The 15,147-nt window shown below is 39.8% G+C and overlaps 1 protein-coding gene across 3 annotated transcripts in view; it reads right to left on the minus strand.

The window, feature by feature from the left end:
• Positions 1-15,147, minus strand: part of LOC121284411 (NADP-dependent malic enzyme, mitochondrial-like) — a 222,806-nt gene that overhangs the window by 109,306 nt on the left and 98,353 nt on the right. For all 3 annotated transcript variants that reach the window (XM_041199850.1, XM_041199852.1, XM_041199853.1), the window contains one exon: positions 14,526-14,675. In XM_041199850.1, the coding sequence (XP_041055784.1) occupies positions 14,526-14,675 (150 nt within the window). The remainder of the gene's footprint in view (positions 1-14,525; positions 14,676-15,147) is intronic.

The raw sequence follows: 15,147 nt of genomic DNA on the forward strand, positions 1-15,147 counted from the left end.
GCCCTGTGCCACATTGGATCTGGACTTTCATGCTCCTGGTCAGGGACAACAGGCTGTCTAGCAAATCTATCACTGTTCCAGGCATCTGGGTGTGCATAATCAGTGTCGTCCTGTATGATACTCCATTGAATTCCTCATCTGCAGACTTGTCTTCTGAGGAGTTGGCACAAGTACTATCTTTTCCCCCGGTCTGGTTGCAGTCCACTCATGCTCAATGACTCACCATGTGTAGACCCCAACTCTACATTAATCTCTAAAGTTTGCAGAGTGTTCGTAACTGAACCAGTGGCTGCGAGTGTCAGATCAAGTAACACTGAGTCTTCATTAGTGCTGCAGTGTTGCTCTTGTCACTTTTATTTTATTAATTTATGGGGTGAGTGTTGCTGGCTAGGCCAGTGTTTACTGCCCATCCCTAATTGCCCTTGAGAAGGTGGTGGTGAGCTGCCTTCTTGAACCACTGCAGTGCATCTGGTGTAGGTACACCCACAGTGCTTTTAGAAAGGAAGCTCCAGGTTTTTAACTCAGTGAAGGACCAGCAATACTTTTCCATGTCAGGATGGTGTGTGGCTTGGAGGGGAACTTGCAAGTGGTGGAGTTCCCATGTGTCTCTTACACCTATCCTTCTAGGAAGTAAAGGACTAATGTTTGAAAGGTGCTGTCGAAGGAGGCTTGGCGAGTTGCTGCATCCTGTATATGGCACATGTTGCTCCAGAGGCTACTGTACTGGGCAGGCAGCAGTTCATGGGTGTCTGAAAGCAGAAAATCAGAAGGAGAATATTGAGGTGAAGTAGGGGTTGGGTGAGGTGGAAAGCAAGAGATCCAAGGCAACATCATCTGCAGCTTGTTCATCATGCCATTTAGCAGGATGAGGTTAAGGTGAGAGTTGAGAAAGTGCATAAAGCAGGAACATACTGTCAGTCTCAATGTCCTCAGCAATGCACCAAGCTCTGTTGCAGCCAGCCCCACGATGCAGAGAACCATCTCCTCCATAGTGCTCAGGAGATATGAGAATCCTTCTCTCCCACCGGTTCTGCTCTGTTCCTGATGGAACAGCTCATCTTGCTAGAGAATGGGAAAAATGTCAGTGATTTTGTGATGGTTTTGTGATGTTGCACAGTTGAATAGCTGGAGGTCTGAGGAACTAGTGGGAGGTGTGTGTGAGGGTGAAGTGGTGTGTGCGGATGTTAAGCCTGAGTCCCAGGTGCTAGGGTCAACTGACGGGTGAGTGATGGTTCTGTGATGCAATGTGCAGCTTGAGACCGGTGTTGTGGTGAATAGGAAATTTCTTGCAAAAATGTATTCACTGACTTTGATCACTCGCACAAGGTTATTGAACTTTTTGCAGCTCTGCTACCAGGTCCTCAACTGCAGGCCTACGCTGCACGTTCCATAAAGCAACCCAAAAGCTCCTGCACAGACCACACTCAAGTCAGCCCCTTTAAATTACTGCATTGCATAGCTACGTAAAAGAATTAAAGGCCCTACAGAGTTAAACAAATCCGACATGCACGACAAAAAAAATTCGAGGGAACATTGATCCTCAAGGTCAGATTCCTGACATTGACCACCTTTGCCACCTGCTCTCATTCACTTCAGTCACATTCCTTGAGGGCTTCTGGCTCTCCCCACAACCCCCGTGAAAACATGACCTCTTTCAGCCTGTTGACTTCCACCACTAAGTACTCCAAGTCCCACATCTGTGAACCTAGGTGCCCTCTCTCTTTCTTGATGCTCAATTTGTGCTCTTCCTACTTGCAAGTGGGGTTAATACAGACCCTTCTACCAAGTGTAGCTCCCCTTTCAGAGGGGCAGACTACTGTTAAAAAGGAGCAGGCTGGCTGCACGTGTTATCAGCACATGCTGTTCAGTGCCATGCCGAGTATTCAAGCAGACAGCAGCCCCATTCGAGCTAATGCTCTCAACCCTTAAATGTGGAGGTTGTACCAAGTTCACATGCGGCCTCCCTCAACAGGAACAGGCCTGGGTAGATCATGAATTTAAAAATAGTGCTCAAAAAAAGACTTTATAAAGTTCTTTAGCCCAGTAAATACCTATGGGGCAGGATCTTCCGGTCAGCAAGCAGGGGTGGGGCCTGCTCACCGACCTGTAAAATGACGCAGGATGATGTCAGGTGGAACACCTGAGGTCACCCTGCATCATTTGCATTTTCAGTTGGCGGAGACACAGCCGAGTCAGCTACGTGCCCACCGACCTGTCAAACGTCTATTAAGGCCTTTGAAAAATGAATTAAAGTCATTAATGGACCTGCCTGTCCAACCTCAAAGTTGGCAGGCAGGCCGGGAGCCCTGGCGGGCTTCGGAAAAAGCATGAAACCTCATCCACGGGCGGGGTGAGGTTTCATGAGGGTATTTAAATTTTTATTTAAGGTTTCAATGAAAGTTATGGACATGTCCCAACTCATGTGACAGTGAGACATGTCAGGGAAACTTTTTTATCATTTGTATGACAAATTTTAATTCTGAGCCGATCTCCTTGAGGCAGCACTTAGCCTCAGAGAGATCTATGCACTCTTTCGTGCACATGCCCAAAAGAGCGCACTCCCGGCTGAGGGAATACCCCCCCACCCCACAGGGAGCGCATAGCGCTTCTGAGCGGACGTCACGCTGGGCAGGCCAACATAAAATGGAGGTGCACCCCAGGTCAAGGGTGCTGATCGGAGGCACACCCGCCCACGCCTGCTCCTGCAGTCCCCTCCCACCCCCGCAAATGGGGTGGGGGGGGCGGTTCCCATGGAGTTAAAAGTTTTCAATCACTTAGAAATACTGAATCACAGCACAGGAGGTGACGATTCAGCCCATCGTGTCTGTACCAGCTCTCCAAATGAGCATTATGACCTAGTGCCATTGCCCTGCCTTTTCCCCCTACTCATGCACATTGTTTCAGATTCAAATAATCATCTAATGCCCTCTTGAATGCCCCGATTGAACCTGTCTCCACCATGCTTCCGGGCAGTGCATGCCAGACCCGAACCACTCGCTGTGTGAAAAAGTTTTCTTACGTGACATTTGCTTCTTTTGTTCTTGATCCTTTTATGCGTGGGAACAGTTTCACCCGATCTACTCTGTTCAGCCCCCTCATGATTTTGAACAGCTCTATCAGACCTCCTCTTTGCCTTCTCCTCTCCAAGGAGAACAGTTCCAACCTCTCCATTCTATCTTTGAACTGAAGTTCCTCATCCTTGGAACAATTCTTGTAAACCTTTTCTGCTCTCTCTCCAATGTGTTCACATCCTTCCTATAATGTAGCAGCCAAAGCTGTACACAATATTCCAGCTGAGGTCTAATGAGTGTCTTATGTAAATTCAGCAAAACCTCCTTGCTCTTGCACTCCATGTCCTATAATAAAGCCCAGGATACTATATGCTTATTAACTGCTCTCCCACCTGTCCTGACACCTTCAATGATCTATGCACATATACACCCAGGTCTTTCTGCTCCTGTACCCCCATCAAAATTTCACCCCTTATTTTATATTGTCTGTCAAAGTTCTTCCTACCAAAATGCATCACCTCACATTTCTCCACACTGAACTTCATCTACCACCTATCTGCCCATTCCACCAACTTGTTTATATCCTTTTGAAGTTCTACACTGTCCTCCTTACAGTTTACAACACTCCCAAGTATCATCCGCAAACTCTGAAATTGTCCCCTGCACACCAAGATCTAGATCATTAATAGAGATCAATAAAAGCAAGGTTCCCAATACGACCCCTGGAGAACTCCATTAAAAACCTTTCTCAGCCAGAAAAATATCCATTGACCATCACACTCCGCTTCCTATTTTTCAGCCAATTTTGTATCCACGTTGCTACTGTCCCTTTTATTCCATGAGCAATAACTTTTCTCACAAGTCTGTCATGAAGCACTGTATCAAATGCCTTTGAAAGTCCATGTACATCACATCAACAACATTACCCTCATTGACCTTTTGTGTTACCTCTTCAATAAACTCCAAGGAGTTTGTTAAACACGGTTTCCCCTTTAGAAATCTATAATGGCTCTTCCTTATCAATCCATATTTTTCCATGTGACCACTAATTCTATCCTGAATAATTGTTTCTCGAACCTTGCTCCCTACTGAAGTTAAACTGACTGGTTGGGTTTGTAATTGCTGGGCTAATCCCTACAACCTCTTGAACAAGGGTGTAATGTCTGCACTTCTCCAGTCCTCTGGCACCTTCTCTGAGTCTAGGGAAGACTGAAAAATTATCACCAGTGCTCCTGTAATTTCTACTCTCACTTCCTTCAATATCCTTGGACTGTTCAGGACACACAACCAAACACTGAATATGAAAGATCATTGTTTATATTTTATGCGTGTTCAGCATTACCACAAATGCAATGACTGATATCATATCATTCAAACCTGCACGTTTCTTAAATGCATCAAAACAAGCAGAGCCTTTTATCACAATTATAGAAATGTTTGTATGAAAGGATTTCAAACCAAAAAAATTATTGTATCTCGTACAACATCCAAAATCATGCAAAACAGTAAACATGCTTCACATAGAGATTTAAAACGAATATAGCGTACTGGGTGAATACAGAACTTCCCAAATGGAGTGAACTATATACTGTCTATGAACATTATATAGGACTAAACAACCCCCATTTAAATAATGGTGATCAACATAGCCACATTGTAAGAATATTGTATACAGTACAATGTGCTGTCACACAAAATTACAAGAAGCCAGTGTAACATATCACAAATGTAGAACAGTTCCACAGACCAAAATATTAGTAATGGTGGAAAAGCAAAATTAATCAACGACAGAAGAGTTTGGATAAGAATGTTAACACTCAAAATCTGCAAACAGCCCTCCAACCAGCTCCAACTGTCCCACCCCTCTTAAACAGCTTATATTTCACCTCATTTCTATTTCTCTTCAATTCCGATGAAGAGTCATATGGACTCAAAACATTAACTCTGTCTTCCTCTCCACAGATGCTGACAGACCTGCTGAGTTTTTCCAGCTATTTTTGTTTTTGTTTCAGATTTCCAGCATCCGCAGTATTTTGCTTTTATCTGCAAATAGTCATTTGGCTTCATAGTCTACTGTTCTACTTATTCTCTTGATGCAGCCCTGCTAGCAGCATTTGAATACGAAAGAGATCATGGGATAAAGTTATACTGAGTTGGCCTGAACTTTGTCATCAGTGGTGAAGTGATGGCGTTCGACGCTGATGTTGAAGAAAGCTGTCGTGGACTTCTCTTTCCAGACATGAACGTAAATCTAGTGCTAAGTCAAGGGGATCTCCATGTGTCCAGCAACAGCGATGTCATCAAGCAGAATAAGCAGCCAGTCACGTTGAAATATTCTCACAGATTGCAAACCAGGAAGTAAAATGCACTGATCCTCCACTAATTTTTATGAATTGTATAGAGAGCAAAATAAAGATCGTGGTATATACATTACAAATTAAAACATTACAAAACACTTTTATATTAATTTGTGAATTTTTTTTTACAATGGAAAATTTAGCATTGCATAAATATAAAATTAATTTTCCCAGGCTAATTTTTTTTAGCAGTAGTTATGACTTGGTCATAAAACCCTGCTTACACATCAATAACAAGATGTTAGGGTTTTTAACAGTGATATTGCAGCATAGAAGGGGAGGTTCTTGTCATTCACTAACTTCTGGGGGATTGCCATCTGCAGGGGCCTGTGGAGGGGCAGAGACTCACAACTACTGGCTTTCCACATTTAACTGTGCATGTGCACACACCAGAATTTGCTGTCAGTTTCATAGCTGTAATCATTTTAATGACAAAATCTAGGTTATTGATTTTCAACACAGTTTGGAGTGGAGGCATGGCAGAGTTAAGCAGATATTGCACTCATGGCAAACAAGGAATACGAAGTACTGGCACCCTCATGCAGGTGTAACTTCTCTAGAAGAAGATCTATTAGATAGATCCATTTGTACTGGTAGCAATTAGACAGGCACTGGTATGCAGTGAAAACCATGGAAGGTGCACTCACTTAAATCCGCCTGGTATCATGAAGAGATTAACGTCTAGAAACTTATTGGAAATTATTTTTTAAAATAGAGTTTAGTGGTGTCTGTGTCTATGTGTGTGTGTCTTAATTAGATTAAAGCCAGCTAGCCTGGGTGCTTTGATATATAGGAAGAAATGGTTTGAAATGGTAATTAGGTAAACATGGATAAGTTTGGAAACATAGGTGTCATTTTTGCATTTTTAAATAAAGCAGTCAAAAGGCTGGGTGAAATCTTGCACCTAGCTAGAAGATGCCAAGCAATGTGTTCATTTTTTTTCAATTTACTAATAAGATTGGTAGAATCAAAGCGTGTTATTGTTAGAAGAGGTAAAATTAAAAACCTAGTAATACAATGGGAAATTTACATTCAAAGGAAAAGCTAGGTATAAATAGAAAGGAGTTTGTGTGGGTAAGGCAGAGGCATTTAAGATCTAATCAGCCTGTACACCTCCAACTGTCTGCAAGGAACCTCATTTTGAATTTGTACTGTCAAATGTGCTTTGCCTGGGGTCCTTTTTTCAATCTGAGTTTTACTGTTGCCTTAAGTGGGGTGTAACTGAGAGTCAGATTAATTAGGGGATTTTTGTAGTTATTATAGTAGTAATTTTGTAGACATACATAAGTGCTCACAATTTTTCTTGTATTAATAAATGTTTAATTTAGTTTTATAAAAAAAACCTCTTGAGACTCGGTGGCCTTATAAAAAAACCTCAAGACTCGGTGGCCTTATTACTACAGAATTAAAAGCCTGCATCTCAAAACAGAAATTGCAAAAATGGATTATGACAGTTGTTTCAAGTTTCCCTCTGGGATTTGAGCAGCTCAGCCTTTACCATCGGCTGTGTCATAATACTGGAACTAATAGTGTCATATGGTATCTGGTGTTGGGCAAATGAAATCCCTGTGCATCCCTAGGTGCTGGAAAATGGCAGCACTAGGCTAGTAAAATAAGTGTGGGAAATGTCTACCAGTTTTTATTCTGTGAATTATGTACATTAAGAGTGTAATTGAAACTGGAAAATTCTTTTAGAATCTTGAGCCGAAAACAGCGAGAGAATTTCACCTTTTTCTTTTTCTCTGGGTTATATTCACAGTCTGTTCCCAAATATGAAAGCAGACTGCTTCAAAACTGTACCATCTACATGCTTTATATATTTTCTTTGATTACAATAAAACAAAAATATTTTAAGTGGCAACTTAAATGGGAGAAACACCATTTTTTGTAATATTTTAGAAAATAAAATATCCTATTTGTGTTCAGCCACATGGTACAGTGAATTTTAAAAATATGTAGATTTTAACCAATGTTCACATGACAGATCTGTTTGAAACTGAAAGAGGAGAAATAACATTTGTCGACACTGAGCATCAACCCTGTTGTTCAATCCAATATATTATTCTTATATTCAGGTTGTTAGTTTGTGTCAAGTGACAATTACAGATAGAATTATTTCAGTTATTTGCAATTCAAACTAACAGTTTGCTTTGTTTAAAATCAGACCAACAAAACCTCAAACAATGCACGGCAAAAAACCAAGACCGACAGCTGTGGGATCCCCAGAGAAACAAGTTTCCAAAAACAAAAGTGTCCATAAAGAATCTCTTGGAAGCTAAACAAAAACATTTACTGTTGAAGAATGAATGAAGGATTAGCTTGGCATACAAGAGCGATAGTAAATTGTAACATTTCCCAAAATTCAGAATGAATTGCTTTGAGCTTGACGTACATTTATACAAACGTTGTTGTACTATTACAAGTTCCATTTACTTCTAAAAACACTTGTAAAATGGATGAATGCACTGATTAGCATTATTCAAATAACATCCATTTACACAGTTGGTTTATAGCTTTTAGTTCTTTTAAGGATCCCTTGGTAGTTATGGTGCAAAAAGTATATAACATTAGTGATAAATATTAGTATCATATTGACCTGGAGGTTGTTCAAAGTTGAGTTAACAGATCCTACACCAATCCCTATTTATAATGTGAAGTCAATCCATCATCCTGCTTTTGCCATGGCTGCTTTTGAACCAGATGCCGGAAAGTGCACTGGATGGGTAAAGAATATCCCATCGGATCTGCCCTGGCTTCGTTCTAAATTGTTCCAAACTAATCAGCTATTGCTTATATGGGGATAATTACATGGTGTAATCTATGCGCTACCACTCCTTATGAAGTCTCTTCTGATTGTGCAAAAACAACGGAATTTTGTGGAATTTACACGCAAGGACTCAGATAGTTCAGTGCTGAGTCATGAATAGCATCAGTTAAAAGGACTTGGTATATTTTGCAATCTTTCTTGTTGGAACGCATACTTTAACTTAATCTTACTTTAATCAAATAACCAAATTTAAGAGATCTTCAGGCCAGACAAGATGGACGAAGCATCGTGTGAATTGTGATCATTCAGGATAGGCTACCCCTTACTAGCATTGTTCAGTTACTAATCACACTGCTGAACTCTGGAGAGAGACAAAGAGCATCACTTTGAGGTAATCTGTTGTGATGGGTTTGCACTCCACACTTGTGCAAAGGTGAATAACTATACAAAATGTAGGGCAGAAACCATTTTGCCCAGCAGCAAGTATTAAAATATCAAAAAGGGGTCATTATTTATTCATTGTTATCTGATTTACCAACTGAGCAGTTTTTGACATTTAATTTCTGATTCCCTCTCCTGATGCTGCTGTGCCTTGTAGCTACTCCTACCAGGAGACCTGCTGTCATGGTAGCTGTCTTGCGCCATCCTCACACATCTTCTGTAGCTTGGCTGCAACCACTCTGTGATGTCCGTCATCCAACTATACCTAGATGGACACTCCTTTCTGCCGTCTTCCATGTTGTCCTCTAGAAGAGATCTCTGTAGCTTTTCAGCAGTGATCTAATGGCTGAAATGCTGACATTTTCTTCTCTGTATGTCACTTTTTAGGAATTCTCTTTGTTCTTGTGATGTTAAGCACCTCTTCTTTGGTCTTATGGTCTGTATAATTTTTAGCATACATCTTAGCATCCACATTTCAAAGGCCTCTATTTTCTTCCAAAGATCTTTATTTATTGGCCAGGCTTCAGAGGCTTACAGAAAAGTGGATAGAATGTAGCATCTTATGAGAATTTTTTCCTTGTAATAATTTTGAGTTTTCTTGTTAACACATCCTTCATTTTCACAAAATTACTTTTAACTATCTCTGTCCTTCTAACTTTTGCATCTCGTCTGCCATCTTATCTAAATGGTGAGAGATTGCAGAGCCCCAAGTTTCAGAGGGACTTGGATGACCTCGTGCATGAATCACAAAGACTAGTATGCAAGTACAGCAAGAAATTAGGAAAGCTAATAGAATGTTATCATTTCTTGTGAGGGGAATCGAGAACAAAAGTAGGAAGATTATACTTCAGTTGTACAGGGCACTGGTGAGAGCACATCCAGAGTACAGTGTATAGTATTGGTCTCCTTATTTAAGGAAAGATGTAAATGCATTAGCAGTTCAGAGATGATTTACTAGACTAATACCAGGAACAGTTGGGTTGCCTTATGAAGAAAGGTTGGACAAGTTAGGCTGGAGTTTAGAAGAGTAAGAGGTGAAAACAAAAACAGAAATACCTGGAAAAACTCAGCAGGTCAGGCAGCATCGGCGGAAAACAAAGTTGACGTTTCGAGTCCTCATGACCCTTCCACAGAACTAAGTAAAAACAGGAGAGTGGTGAAATATAATCAGGTTTTAGGTGGGGATGTGGGTGGGGGGGAAGAGAAGTGGTGGGGGGGGGGGGTTGTAGGGACAAGCAAGCAGTGATAGGAGCAGATAATCAAAAGATATCACAGACAAAAGAACAAAGAGGTGTTGAAGGTGGTGATATTATCTAAAAGAATTTGCTAATTAAGAATGGATGGCAGGACACGCAAGGTACAGATAGCTCTAGTGGGGGTGGGGTGAAATAAGACTAAAAGAGCATAAAAGGTACATATTTAAAAATAATGGAAATAGGTAGGAAAAGAAAAATCTATATAAATTACTGGAATAAACAAAAGGGAGAGGGAAGAAACGGAAAGGGGGTGGGGATGGAGGAGGGAGTTCAAGATCTAAAGTTGTTGAATTCAATATTCAGTCCGGAAGGCTGTAAAGTACCTAGTCAGAAGATGAGGTGCTGTTCCTCCAGTTTGCGTTCCATTATTTTTAAATCTATACCTTTTATGCCCTTTTAGTCTTATTTCACCCCACCCCCACTAGAGCTATCTGTACCTTGCGTGTCCTGTCATCCAATCTTAATCAGCACATTCTTTTAGATAATATCACCACCTTCAACACCTCTTTGTTCTTTTGTCTGTGACATCTTTTGATTATCTGCTCCTATCCCTGCTTGCTTATCCCTACAACCACCCCCACCACTTCTTTCCCCCCACACCCCCACCTTAAACCAGCTTATATTTCACCCCTCTCCTATTTTTATTTAGTTCTGTGGAAGGGTCATGAGGACTCGAAACGTCAACTTTGTTCTTCTCTGCCAATGCTGTCAGACCTGCTGAGTTTTTCCAGGTATTTCTGTTTTTGTTTTGGATTTCCAGCATCCACAGTTTTTTGTTTTTATCAAGAGTAAGAGGTGACTTGATTGAAACCTTTAGGATCTTGAGGGGTCTTGACAGAGTGGATGTGGAGAGGATGTTTCCTCTTGTGGGAGAATCTAGAACTAGGGGTCATGTTTTAAAAATAAGGGGTCGCTCATTTAAGACATATTAGGAGAATTATTTTTCTCTCAGAGGATCATGAATCTTTGGAACTCTCTTCCTCAAAAGGCAGTGAAAGCAGGGTCTTTGAATATTTTTAAGGCAGAGCTGGTTAACAAGGGCTTGAAAGGTTATTGGGGGCAGGCAGGAGGTCACAGTCAGATCAGCCATGATCTTATTGAATGGTGGAGCAGGCTTGAGGGGCCAAGTGGCCTACTCCTGCTTCATGTTCGTATCTTCTGTTATCATTTGTCATAAATAGAAAAACTTATCTACTTGTTCCAGCATGACACCATCCACTTCAATCTTCATTCTAGTTTCTTCTAACGTATTCCTTCTTCGTGCTACCATTGTTTTTTGTCTTTTTGGCATTCATACTCAAACCATATTCTAAACTTCTAGATTTCACTTGATCTACAATATTTTGTAGGGCCTCTTCTGATTCTGCAAGTAACACGGTGTAGTCAGTATACCGCAAGTTTGTTATTTACTTGCCTCCAAATTTGACCTCTGGAAGTACATCTAAATCTCTGAATATTTGTTGTGTGCACAGGTTGAATACTTTTAGTGACAGTACACAGCCTTGTCATACTCCTCTCTTCACTTGAAACATGTCTGATTGTCCATCTTCTAGCCTGATGCTCACTATTTGGTCCCAATATTGGCTCTGGATAAATCGCACAACTTTACTGTCACTGTCACATTTCAGCAGCACGTCAATTAGCTTTTCGCGATAAAATACAATTGTTAACTTTTTCATAGTCTATGAAGCATATGTTATATATAGATATATACTTCTAGATATTTATCAAAGATTGTTCTTATATTAAACACTCCCATTCTTGTTCCTACTCCAGTCTAAATCCAGACTGCGTTTCACCTATTTCTGCTTCAAATATGTCATTATTTCTTTCTATTATAATTTTCAAGATCAATTTAATGAGATGAGTTGTTCAACTTATAGTTCTAAATTGATTGCACTCCACTACTTTAAGATTCATAGGCAACTTAACAAATAATGAATATCTCAAGTCACTTGGAATATATCCTTTGATATATATTTGATCACAAATTTCTGTACCACTTCTCATTCTGTTTCTCCAAGGGCTTTCTGTTGTTACATCATCTAACCTTAAAGCTTTTCCTGCACTCATCAATTTCAAAGCATTCTTTACCTCTGATATAATAATGGTTTGGTGCACCATTGGCCTCTATCTTGAGGACTCCTTTCAATTTGGTTCATCATACAATTTACTTATATATTCTGTCCATCATTTTGCTACTGCATCCCTTTCAAACAATATTTTACCATCTTTGTCTTTTGTGCACCCACTATCTGCTGTTATCCTTTTCTTTCTGTCAAAGATTTCATCTTCTGGTGCATAACTCTCATTTTGTGATATTTTTCCAGTTCTAATACTTAATCACACATATCATTATACCATTTCTCTTTAAACTGTTACATGAATTTTTGATTTTCTTTTCAATTTCATCATACTCCACTGCATTTCTTTTCTTTCCTCTAGCTATCATCATTGCTAATATCTTATCTGTCATCCACTCCTCGTGTCATCCACTCCTCGTCTCTTTTTCTTTTCCATTTTGGTAATATTTGCTTTGCAGCATGTTGAAAACTCTTTTATGCTTTTTCATTTGCTTCCTATTTCGAGTCCTGAGACCTCTGCTGTTCTGATTCCTCAATCCTGAGACACTCATACTTTTTTTTACTTTAAGAGTGAAGGCCTCTCTGATGTTCTCATCCTCCAACATGTCAAGGTCTAAATGATTGCACAGTCTTTCTCTTTTTTGATATTTTCAGATTCAAATTAATTTTGTCACAAGGAGGCAATGATTTAAATTTATATCTGTGCCCTGTTCTTTATACTGTTTCTAAAATGTTGTTTCACCATCACATAATCTATTTGCTTTCAATCGACATCACCAGGACTTCTCCAAGTATGCCACCAACAGATAATTTTCTTGACAAAACTGTATCAGTCTCTCTCCTCTCTCATTTCTCGAACCAAGGCCACATTGAACAACATGCGCTCCTGCTGTTCCTTCACTGACTTTAGCATTGAAGTCACCCAGTACAATTACTAAATCAGGTGATTTGATTTGATTAGATCTTAACACTTCAGGATGTCATTATAAAATGCCTCTATTTCCTGCTCATCGTGTTGTGATCTTGGGTCAGGGCATAAGCTTGTATGACAATAAATTCAAAAGGCTTTTGTTCAATCTTAATCATGAGCACTCTTTCTGAGAGTGGCCTGTAATCTTGAATTGATCTCCCATATCTTTTGTTTATTAGGATTCCTAATCCATTACTTTGGCTGATGACTTGCTGGATAAAGGTGCTACATGCAGTGTAATACTAAACCAGAAAATCCCAGGCTCATGCCCAATTCGTGCTGAATTAGCTGTTCTCATATAGAAAATTGCCACAATTCTATGTCTACACTAGGCAGTGATAAGCAAAGAATAGGAAAGAGGACTGCACTTGATGCCATTGCTGTTCATAGACAAACAGCTGGTTGATCCTCATACACCAACTCAAATTAAGAATGGTTATTCGGCCAAAGCACTTTGGAGGGTTACTGGCACATGAAAGCAATTAGAGGAAAAATTAAGTTGCTGAATCATGGGAATTTAAAAAAAAAATCAGAGATATATATCTGTAAATGCATGTATATTTATAATATGCCACAGATTTTGTGCACAACTTATGTAGTGACATGACTGACCTACTGCTAAATCATGGTTGCATTTTAAAACCAGTGTAACCAATACAACAGATTGAAGAGGTCTTGAAGAAGCTCTGCAGCCTACATTTTAAAGATGTATATTTGGTGCTGAAATGTCATAGTAGTCCTTAAAAATTTCACACATTTCTTTTGAGGAAGCTCATTCTCTGTTGCACTGGCAAGTACGCAGTAACCACAGGCGAGCTTTAAGTCAATTTATAAACAAACTAATTTCAGCACCTCTCTTAGAACATGTCACTTTGACCATTCTGCAAATCTGACAGAACCTTTGCAGAGAAAGCCTGACAACCAAGAACTACACACACTGCAAGTCAGAACAAATATAGGTATTATACTGACCTTATAACTCTGACATTAAGCCTGCATTACTCATGGGGGTATGGTGCCAGAAGAACAGAGCCAGGTCAGAAATGGCATTTGAGTCTTGGCCACTGAGACTGTGAAACACTGTTTGAAAACAAAACCACCCTTGTTCCCACAGCGTTCATAGCAAGATACTGTAACGTTCACTGTAACTAATAAAGAAAAATTCTGATTCCCAGATGACATGGTGGGTAAAAGAGCTAAAAGAGTGTAGCATAAAAACTGGCTTGTACTTAATATGTATTGAAATTGCTGATCTCAACTGGCCAACAGTAAGGCTACTGCAACTGGTGACAATGCCGAGGTTAGGGTAGGGATTAGACATATGAGAGAAGGATCAGGACTGGGTTAGCTTGCAGTGCCTTTCATAGCCAAATAGCTTGCTGATCAATCACTACCTAAGTTCAACATGAAGAATAGCAATTTAATCAAGGTTCTGGAGAGTAGTGAAGATAATCAGGGAAAAAAATGAAATAGCAGAATTTCAGAAGTGAATTAACAGATCAGTCTGATGTTAGAAAACTAAAAACTTTGAAAAACAAATTTAACTAGTCAGACACAAATTTACTATGCAACCCAATCAGTGTGACAAGTGCAAAGCTTTTGGGGACAGGAGATGGGAGAGACAAAAGCCTCAACTTACCGTGGTCTTCTAAAGGCAAGACCGTACTGCTGACATGCCAGGCCCACAGTAGGGGTGTAAATAATGGGCATAAATCTTTCAATGTTGGAAGTAAGCATTCTGTAGAAAAGTTTTTCATTTCGGTCCTGCAGAGTCATTAGGATAATATACCTGTTGAGGAAAACATATAGGCAGATTACAACAGGCAATGTTTAAAAGCTCACCAATCAGAATTGGCTGTGAGATTCATTCAGCAATTCCAACTAGATTTCAATTACAGTTATAAGAAAATAAACATAATACAACCTTGCCAAACAATTAAATGTCCTAAAAGAAGAACAAAAACACTTCTTTTTAAATTGAATGCTCTGTACATTCATTTGTACTTGAATAATGAACAATCTGGTGGACCAAATATGATCTGAGCTATAAAGTTAGATCATGCTCCTGTATGGGGCTGTTATGTAAAGCTGCAACAGCAAAGAGGGGCAGTAAAAATGATTAAACAAAAGCAGAATACCACAGAGGTACCAGAATTAAAATAAAAATAGAGCGTGTTAAAATTTTAGCAGCTCAGGCAACATCTGTGAAGAGGTAAATAGATAATTGGGAATTTTAACAGGAAAAACAGGTGGGTTTGGAT

The sequence above is a fragment of the Carcharodon carcharias genome, chromosome 11, assembly GCF_017639515.1.
Source record: "Carcharodon carcharias isolate sCarCar2 chromosome 11, sCarCar2.pri, whole genome shotgun sequence".
Taxonomy (NCBI): Eukaryota; Metazoa; Chordata; class Chondrichthyes; order Lamniformes; family Lamnidae; genus Carcharodon; species Carcharodon carcharias.